This window comes from Corvus kubaryi, unplaced genomic scaffold (assembly GCF_017639235.1).
Source record: "Corvus kubaryi isolate FWS band 111438036 unplaced genomic scaffold, C.kubaryi_AGA036_p1.0 78, whole genome shotgun sequence".
Classification (NCBI taxonomy): Eukaryota; Metazoa; Chordata; class Aves; order Passeriformes; family Corvidae; genus Corvus; species Corvus kubaryi.
In genome coordinates this window covers 8,311,341-8,320,836 of record NW_024582065.1, presented here as the reverse complement: position 1 = coordinate 8,320,836, position 9,496 = coordinate 8,311,341, and the positions used below count along the sequence as shown (strand labels likewise).

Here is a 9,496-nt window from a genome sequence, read left to right as displayed (position 1 = left end):
GCCCTGCCTAGAGGCCGCTGTCCTGCTACACAGGGCTGGGAGACAAGTAGGGGTGATAGAGCCGTAGAATAGAATCATGGAATATCCTGAGCTGGAAGGAACCCACCACAGGGATCACTGAGTCCAACCCTTGGCCCTGCACAGACACCCCAACAATCCCACCCTGTGCATCCCTGGGAGCGTTGTCCAAACACTCCTGGAGCTCTGGCAGCCTCAGGGCTGTGCCCATTCCCTGGGCAGCCTGGTCAATGCCCCAGCACCCTCTGGGGGAAGAACGTTTCCCTGATATCCAACCTAAATCTCCCTGACTCAGCTCTAGCTGTTCCCTGGTTACAGAGAGCAGAGCTCGGAGCTGCCCCTCGGGAGGAAGTTGTTGACAGCATTGAGGTCTCCCCTCAGTTTCCTCCAGGCTGAGCAAGCCAAGTGCCCTCATCTGCTCCTCATTTGGCTTCCCCTGCAGACCTTTCACCATCTTCATGACCTCCTTTGGATGCTCTCTAACAGCTTCAGATCTTTCTTATATTGTGGTGCCCAAAACCCTGTGCAGTTTTGGCCACCACTGTGCACCAGGCTCGTGATCAAACCCGGATCCTGCAGATTAGCTCACTTGACAAGAGAGTTTTAGGGCTCGTCTGAAAAGTGAAGCTGCATGATTGAGCTCGGAGCCTTTAATGCCTGTGCCGGCCAGATGAATTATCTTCATATCCATCTACTGAAACCATGATTATAAGTTTAGCTGCACAACAGCGATAGCAGACTGACCTTATTCTACCTAATTTTGTTATGATTCTCATAAATTATTTTCCTGCTGCATGTAACTGGTAGATTATATGAATATTTCAGAATCATTAAAGATTCATTTGGGTCTGTCTTAAGATTCAACGTTTATTTCCCTGTGTCTTCTCAAAGTGCAAGGGGAGGGCATTCTTTGTTTGTGTCACCAGGAAATACAACCTGGTGTCCAAAGGTTATTCCAGCCTCTGTCACTCTTCCATATTGCAGGATTGTGTGCAATCAAAGTGTCTTTGCAAACAACTTGCTGGTTGTTTTATAATCTCTGCTCGAGGGGTTCAGTTTTCAACCCAGTGGTTACAGGCTGTCGTTTTGTGGCGTTATCATCAGAACAAGCTGCTCTTGTTTTTAGATTAAGCATTAAGGCACAATCCAAATCCCCTTATATTTGAGAAGAATGTTTTCATTTTCATGGTGGATTGGGCATTAGATCCACGGCAGGAACAGAAAACCCCTGGACTCCTGGAGCAGGTAACCTGTATTGAGGGTGAAGGTGTAACCGGGAGAAAACTGACCTACTTCTTCCTCTGACATATTTTTCCTTGAGGTAAAGAATGGATCCAGTTGTTAAACTTATCAGGAGCAAAAATATGCTCTAAGAAGGTGGCAGACAGCCCCCACGAAACCAAGCCAGTATCACCTCAACCCCTGAAACTTTTGGAACAAAAAAATGGAAAAAGCATAAAGGGGAGCACTGTCCTTTCCCAGGCCTCTGCTGCACATAGGATCCTGGCCCTGGAATTATCTCTTGCTCTGCCCCTTTTTCTCCTTTCTGCACTTCTTCCAGTCTGGTGTGGAATGTGCTGCCACCTCTTCCTCTGTGGTAATTCCCTGAAACTCTGGTATTGAGGGCATTTGCATATCCTTAAGAGGAAGCTGAAACTGATGTTTTGGGAAACTTTGTAGGTGATGATGAAGTGGTTTGTCAGGAACTCGGCATCATCCCACACCAGCGTCCTCAAACTTGTCCTGGAGATAAAAAGCCTGCATTTAAAGTGGGAGGGTCACCGTGGATTGCTAAGTGTGTTTGCTTTTTCCGTGAGAAAATAAATGACTCTCCCGTATTCAGCAGCAACAAATTCATCTGTAATTTGCGTGCTGCTTGTTTCTCTCTGTGCTCCACTACTAAACATGCTCCAAGGCTTTTCTGCTGGAAAATGGTAATACATTTCTTTTCTATATGAAATAATTTCCCTATTAGTCTCCTGGATTCCTCACGCCCTGAGAGTGGGTGTACACGTGAACTGACACACGCTGCACAGCCTGTCTTCCAGCAGAGCTCTGAGGTTAATTACTAGCAGGCAATTCCTTTGAGAAATCACCATATTCAAACAGAACACCTATTGCAGGTAGCAAAGCTGAACCGTCGTGCTTGTTTTCTGCCATACTGGATGAAAACCTAGGATTTTGGTTTCTTCCACTATGTTTCAACTATCAATATTGGGAGACTATGTGTAGAATAAGAGTATCAGTTCCCAGAATATCTGATGTCCCCAAGGACAGCAGATCTAAATGAATGTTGTAAAAAAAATGTATCTTCTGTAAAAATATGAATGTGCTGTGGCCTGGGTCTTACAGGGAGGAGATAGTTCCTGGGCATGTAGAGCAAGAGCTTCCATTCCTAGAATTGTTTGCGTTGGAAAGGACCTTAAAGATCATCTTGTTTCAACCCCCTGCAGTGGGCAAGGACACCTTCCACTATGCCAGGTTTCTCCATGCCCCATCCAACCTGGCCTGGAACGTTTCCAAGGATGGGCAGCCGCAGCTTGTCCTCAGCAGCCAATAAAGGCAGGTGTCTCTCTCTGGGAAGAGATTTTTTGCCTTCAGTCTTGCCCAGCAGCTGCTGCCTGTGCTCTCCAGAGCAGTGAGAGAAAACACTCGAATGAACATTTTTATCTCTTACCCTTACAAAATTTCCAAGACAGCCATGAGTGCTGGAGACGGCCCCGGCAGAGCAGTGAGCAGCTCATGCACACTCACAGCCCTGGCTGCTTGCAGCTCTCTCCTTAGGGCTCTATTTTCAGCCCTGGACTAATTTTGAACCCTGCTGTAGCTGCTTCCCCGTGCTTAGTTCTGGCAGGGCCTCGTTTGCCCCGGTGCTGAGCACTTAATATCCCCAGCCAGGATTGACTTAGAGCCTGGGCACACCCCGAGGTCACAGCGCGGGGCCACTGCTGGCATCACGACTACCTGGGGGGCAGAGGGGTCTGTCTCCTCTGTGTCCGTGGGATTTAGGATCCTAAATGCATGCACATACTACAGAGATAAAGAAAAAAGTTACACCTTACTAGAAATTCCATAAGGAAAAGGAGATGGGGTCAAAAAGACACTTCAAATATCTCCTGGCTGACTGGAGCCTGGGTCCCATCACACGAGGGGGAGTGGAGTGGGGCTGGCAGCCTCCTCATGCTCTTGCTGCTCCTACAGCTCCAAATGTCTTTTTCTCCCTTGTACAGAGTAGTTTCCTGTGACAGTCCATCACGGAGCCAGCCTCAAGGAGGAGAGAGCAGGATATTATTCTTAGTAATGGAACCGTCACTTCAGTGCCATTCCCAAGAGCACGGGAACAGTGTCTAAGGCACAGCGCCGCTGTCAGCAATTCCTTATCTCCAATTCTGTAGCTCGGCAGGAATATGCAGTGGCAAGGCCTTGTGCATCAGGGAACCACAGGCAATGAGCAACGTTTTTCATGTAAATAAAGAAAACAAATGAAGTGTGGGTAGTAGGACTCTATTTCATTTAGCTTTTGTATTATTTCAAAGGTAATGTATATGCAACTCAGCTGTTATGCTGGTGAGTGCAACAAGTTATTCAGATTTCTTTCTTTCTCCCTTGCTTGGAGTGTTTGATGTGTATGAAACCCAAGAAATGGGACAGGCGGGGAGCACTGGCAGCTCTGCTCCTCACAGAGAGGGGCTTCCCCCCAGCAAGGGGCAAGCCCCATCACATTTAAAAGAATACTTGTGTTCAGCACTTATCTTCAAAGTGCTGTGCAAACATTAATTAATGACTCTGTTATTGCCAGGGGGAAAGCTGGCAGAGGGAGGGGTGACAGCTCACCCTGCCTGCCTTCCTTGCTGGGAGCCAGACCTTCGTTCTCCAGCTGTGAAGAGCGGGATGCTCCATCCCCAGGCCTCCGGTTATCTCCAGCAATTACAGCTCTGGAAGTGCTGCTGGTGGGTTCTAAGTGCCTGCATCAGTAATAGGAGGGGGTTTAGCCTGTAAGATATTTTTATCTGTAAGATTATTTATTTTTAAAGTCCCTGGACTATGTTTAGGAGAATAACGGGTCAATAGCATTTACAGCCCAGAAGGTTTTCCCGAGAGTCTCATCCCACCATGCTTTGCCATTTCTCAGGCAACCCCAAGCAGGGAGACCCCAGGGAGGAGCTGGGTGAGCACTGAAAGGGTTTTGAGTGTTGCCATGATCTAATTAACGAGCAAATGAGATGTTTCTATCTTTCCATGTATCTTTGTATTCATTAAACCATTTTTAGCAGCTACATTTGAGTTGCTAAACCCAAACAAATCAGATTCAATAGGGACTGTTGATTTTCTTTTCCCAGGTGATTTCTTTGTAAAATGCATTTTTTTCGTGAGGACACTTTGAGTAAAACTATATCTACCACAACTGTACAACTGTGCAAAAACAGAATGACTTATCTCCAACTTTTTTTGCCACTTAAACATTGCGGGAAATCAAAGGATAAGTGAAAGGCAGGAGGAACGAACAAGAAAAAAATCTAATTGGATTCCAAAATGCAACATCTTCCCCCTGCTCTGGGCTGTGCAAAGTGCAAGAGCCCAGGGCAAGATGGAACATACGCAGCATCGTCATCCCAATAAATGCTGTTGGGGTTGCAGAGCAGTACAAATCCCTGGCACAGGAATAGCCTGGCATCCATCAGCATGGCACAGAGCCCTCCTTGCGCCATGAACTGGCATGTGGTTATCCTCAAAAACAACATCCTGATCCCCTGCTAAGCCTTACCTTTGGGAAGTCACAGCCAACTCAGCCAACCTTTTCCAAAAAGCTGTTACAACATGGTGATTTCACCAAAATGTTCTGCATTCATCACACAGGGGGAGGTGCTCATGAGGGAGCAAATCCAGAGCCGCCTTGTTCCAGGTCCCCCAGGGGATGCACAAAGGCAAACGCTGCCTGCTAGGTCCTGGAAAATCCATCCCAGCCACAGGAGGGATGTACCTGACCCAGCATTTCCCATTCCCTGTGGCAGATTGGAGTTATGGTCTCGTGACACAGGGGATATTTTGAGGACAGGGCTGTCATTTCTGGATTTTAAGGCTTCTTTCTCCACAAATATAAACCTTCAGCCCTGGGCTGAGAGGCCAGCAGAGAAACTCGCTCTGGGTGATTTTGATGTGCTTCAGCCCAGCAAAAACTGCCTCAAAAGCAAATTAAAGCTCCTCTAATTCCCCCACAGCAGGGTCTGGCGGGGGTGGGTGGTGGCTTCCCACTGCATTTTGCCTCATTCCCATCCAGTATTTCTAGTTCCTGCTCTTCTGGTGGGATGCAGCTCCCGGTTTCCCTTGCTGCCAGCTCTGTGCCACAGCTGAGCCCTTCACCTGGCAGCCCTGCCCTCTCCCACCCTGCCTCCAGAGAGGTGCCAAAGCAAACACTGCCCTCCTCACCCACTTGGGCCCCAGCCAGCTTGCACAGGCTCCAACGCTCTTAAATCTGCGGCCAGAGAAATATGGGAATGTACAAATTAGCCAGAGGCATTGAAACACCTCCATCCTGCTCGTCCGGGTCCTATTTACAGCAAGAACTTGACGACTGAAAAATTGAGACACCGAGCAGGAAACCAAACCACGCCAGAGCCTCCATGGCAGCGAGCTCTGGCTGATGGACCTCAGAGCACACTCCCAGGGCAAGGGGTGGGCAGTGGCCAGCCCGGTCCCCACACTCCTGGCAGGGATGCCAAAGCACAGGGGCACACGGTGTGTCCCTCCCTGCTGCACAGAGGGCACAGAGGGGGCCCATCACCAGATACCCCCCACAATCCCTTCCAATGGCTTTGGCACCTGCCGAGGTTGGCAGAGATGTGGGCAGGACACAGCCCCACACCAGGATAGGTCTGAGTGAGGAGAGTGACCATGAAACCATGAGCAGTACCTGGGGATGAAACACAACATGGCTCGGGGTGGTCCCATCCTGCTGTGACAGGGGTAACCCCTCTGTCCCCGTTCACAGTGCTGGTCACTTGGGCCATCTGGTGTGGATGCTGCCCACCCGTGCGGGGCTGTATGGCCCTGGTCCCCCCGTGCCACCCCAGCCCGGTCCTCACACGTGCCAAGGCTGATGCCTGCCCAGCACCACCCTGCCCCAAGCTCCATTCTCTTCCCGGGATTCAGAACTGGCGGAGAGCAGCCCGTACTCCACAGCTGGCCATCCGTGGGGCTGGGGCACTGGGTACCGCTGCCTGTCCTGCTGGGCGGACACACGGCTGCTGTAAGACCCCCAACCGCTCAAAGATCCCCAGCAGCAGCCCCTGGCCAGGTGAATCCCCGACAGCGCTGACTTACCGGTGGCCGCCGTCGACATCCTCGCAGCCTCGGGGGTCGCCGGGGGCTCTGGGCAGCACCCCGTGGCATGGGAGCCCATGGCACGTCCCGGGGCTCAGCGCCGGGGGGCTCGGTCCCCTGCGCTCCCCGGGAAGGGCTGGGGGCAGCGGGGCAGCGCTGCGCTCCCCGGCATCGCTGGCATCACCACGGCAACTGCCGGCTGACTCACGCTGCTTCCGAGTGACATCAGAGATGCGGAGGAGGGGGCCGGGGGCTGCGAGGCGATGCCGGGAGCAGATATTCCCGCTTTGGTTTTGGCTAAAGCTGGAAGGTTTAGTGTGGGGAAAGCTTTCAGATGCAGCCCCGCAAGGCAGTGCCACGCCGGGATCTTGGCTTTTATTTGCAGGAGTCAGGAGTGGGGAAGAGGCTGGAGCCCATCAGCTGCCCAGTGCTGGTGGCATGGAGGGACTGGGACAGAGCCAGAGGGACAGATGAGATTCCGCTCCCCCATACTGCTCTTGGACTTCAGTTCTGTTCAAAAAAATCCCAGATTAAGGAAATCAGTTGAGAAATTACTTACTTTGGCTTCCCTTGGTACCAGGGGTGTGAATGGGGGGAGGTCCCCTTAAGGGGAATGTGCTGGGCTCCTCATCATCGGGCACATTTCTCCTGCACATCCTCCCTCTGGAACACTGCCCTGCAGTGCCCAGCACTTGTGTCCGGCATGGTGGGAGCTGAAAAGGGATCTTGCTTGGCAACCAGTCAGGAGCAGGGAGGAATGTTTGCTGGGCACACACACAGAGGGGTCAGGACCAGCACAAATGAATGCTCCACATACAGACATTTTTCAGAGGGATTTGGCAGCACATTTTCTCAGAGCTGGGCCGTGCAGGGCTTCCTCACGCGCCATCTGGTAGCCACAGCCAGGAGCACTGATGCTCCATCCCCTCCACTCACAGGCTCCGTTATATCGAGCCTGATGAGACAGAACAAAGTATTTTTAGTGGGATGAGAGTCCTGCACGAGGCTCTGCACTGAGCAAGAGCGGTGCCAGGTCAGCCAGCGATGCAGCATCTCCAAAAAATAAACTTTTATCAACCCTCCATGGGAGCAGGCCCAGGGGCATCACAGACCCAGGCAACACTCCCCACCAGACCCCCTCCCAGGGGCTCCTGGGCATCCCTCCTTCCATGAGGCTGGGATTAGGGAACCCTACACTTGGGGCTTTTATTTTTAGCCCAGCAAACTATAAATACAGCCCACAGTAACCCACGGGAATCTGAGCGAGTGCTCAGCACGGGAAGTGATGGCACCAGGGAAGCCCGTGGCTGCCTGCAGCCGAAGCTGCACCACCAGGGCTCCAATGGGAAAGGCTCTGTCCTACTTCCAGACACCTGGGCTGGATGGAAATACTTCAAACCACTTACAAATTGGGCTGCACCAGGCACGGTGCTGCTGCAGTGGGGAGAGGGGGCTGGCAGGAGGAGTGGGCTGCTGCCTCTCAGACAGGAAAGGGGAGAGGAGGGATGGGGAAGGTTCACTGGAGGCCAGAGCACAGACTTCAGGGGGGATTGTGCATTTTTTCTTTTTTTGGTGAATGTTCCCATGTGGGAGCAGGGGAGGAAGGTGCTCGTCTGTGAGAAGGCAGGAGTATGGGGGTACAGGAAGAGAGCACCCCGTGATTCATCCCAGGCAGCCTGGCAACCAGCTCCTGTGTAGGGGAAAACACAGATGGAACAGGGATGCTGCAACACCGATCCAACAGCATGGGAACAGCCAGCTGGTGTCCTTTTAAGGATGATTTTGAAGGTCTGAACTATTCTTTCCCTTGCACACTTCATGGAGGAGCTGTGTGGGGCTTGTGGTGGTCCAGCAGCCCACAGTGCCTGGATCACCCCAACTGAGGCCATGGGGACAGAGTGAAAAACCCAATCCCACGTGCCAAGAAATCCAGAGAGTTGTTCCAAACCCCTCTCCAGCCCTTGCACAGCAGGAAGGGGTCGAGGTTGTGCATGGCTGGAGGCAGCAGGGTCAGCACAGCCCCTGGGCTTCACTATTCCAAGGGTTGTCCTGCACAGCCCCGTCAAGGAGGAGCTCAATAAATAATTCAACCAAACTTGAGGCGCGTGGGAGCTGCTGCAGGTCCGGGGCTCCCGGGCACAGATTCCCTGTGGAGCAGCCCTCCCTCAGAGGACAAATAGAGGTTCACTGCTACATAAATGTGGTTTATGCCCAAGCTACAGCTCATAAAAGCCAAGAAACCACATCATGCATAAGCCTGGCAAGTCTGCCATGAATAATTCAGTCTCGGGGTGCAGCAGCAGCCACACACCTGCACAGCCCCGAGAGGCTCCAGCAGCCCTCACCAGGGATTAGGAGTGAAGCCTCTGGAGCCACTGCTCACATTGTGCACCCAGAGCCCTGGCTGGAACCAGCTCCTGCTCCACACACTGCTTCCTAGAGTGGGAGAGCTCGTTATGCAACTGCTGATGGATCGCTAACCAAACCTGTTGGGAGAGCTGGGACTCTTCCCTACAGCACTGGGAAAGCTGCACTGCTGCATCCCCGGGTGCAGGGCAGGTGCAGGATCTCACCATGCGGGGTTTGCATCCCACCTGCAGCCCACAGCTGGATGTGCTGCTGGAGCCCAGCACCCAGAGCCACCAGCAACCCCCTGGCATCACAGCTCTGAACTCAGGCCTTTTATTTGGGCACCAGTTCCTCAGCCCAAATAAAAGCCATCTGAAATCACACCCCTGGCTTAGAGAGCTGGTCACCTCTCCAGGTTTATTTCGGTCCAGTGGGGACTGGTCCAGCACATCTCGAGTTACTGGTGTCCCTCCCCCAGCTCCACCAGTGCCTGGATTCCTGGTGACACTGGATCCGCAGGGCTCGGGCTGTGTCCCAGCTCGGGTCACGCTCACTGGCACTCGGACCAAGTCCACACACGTACACTGCAGCCCTGCCCTCTTTCCAGCCATCTCCCAGGACCAACATCCAGCTCAATTCCTGCATTTGAAGTGAAAGCTTTTGAATTACAAGAGAAAATAATTTCTCCCTTAATTCTATTCCAAACCCAATTTCCTTCTACCAAACCATCCTCAGTAGCTTCCAGAGCTGCTGCTTCCTTTGGCCAATTCCTCTTCTAATAACATCAATTATAAAAAAAGGCATGATC

General features: G+C 52.1%; 1 protein-coding gene across 2 annotated transcripts in view; it reads right to left on the bottom strand.

The window, feature by feature from the left end:
• CAMSAP1 (calmodulin regulated spectrin associated protein 1) overlaps positions 1–6,544 on the bottom strand; it is a 32,803-nt gene extending 26,259 nt beyond the window's left edge. For both annotated transcript variants that reach the window (XM_042052688.1, XM_042052690.1), the window contains exon 1: positions 6,340–6,544. In XM_042052688.1, the coding sequence (XP_041908622.1) occupies positions 6,340–6,408 (69 nt within the window). In that variant the 5' untranslated portion in view covers positions 6,409–6,544. The remainder of the gene's footprint in view (positions 1–6,339) is intronic.
• Between the last annotated feature and the right edge of the window lie 2,952 nt (positions 6,545–9,496).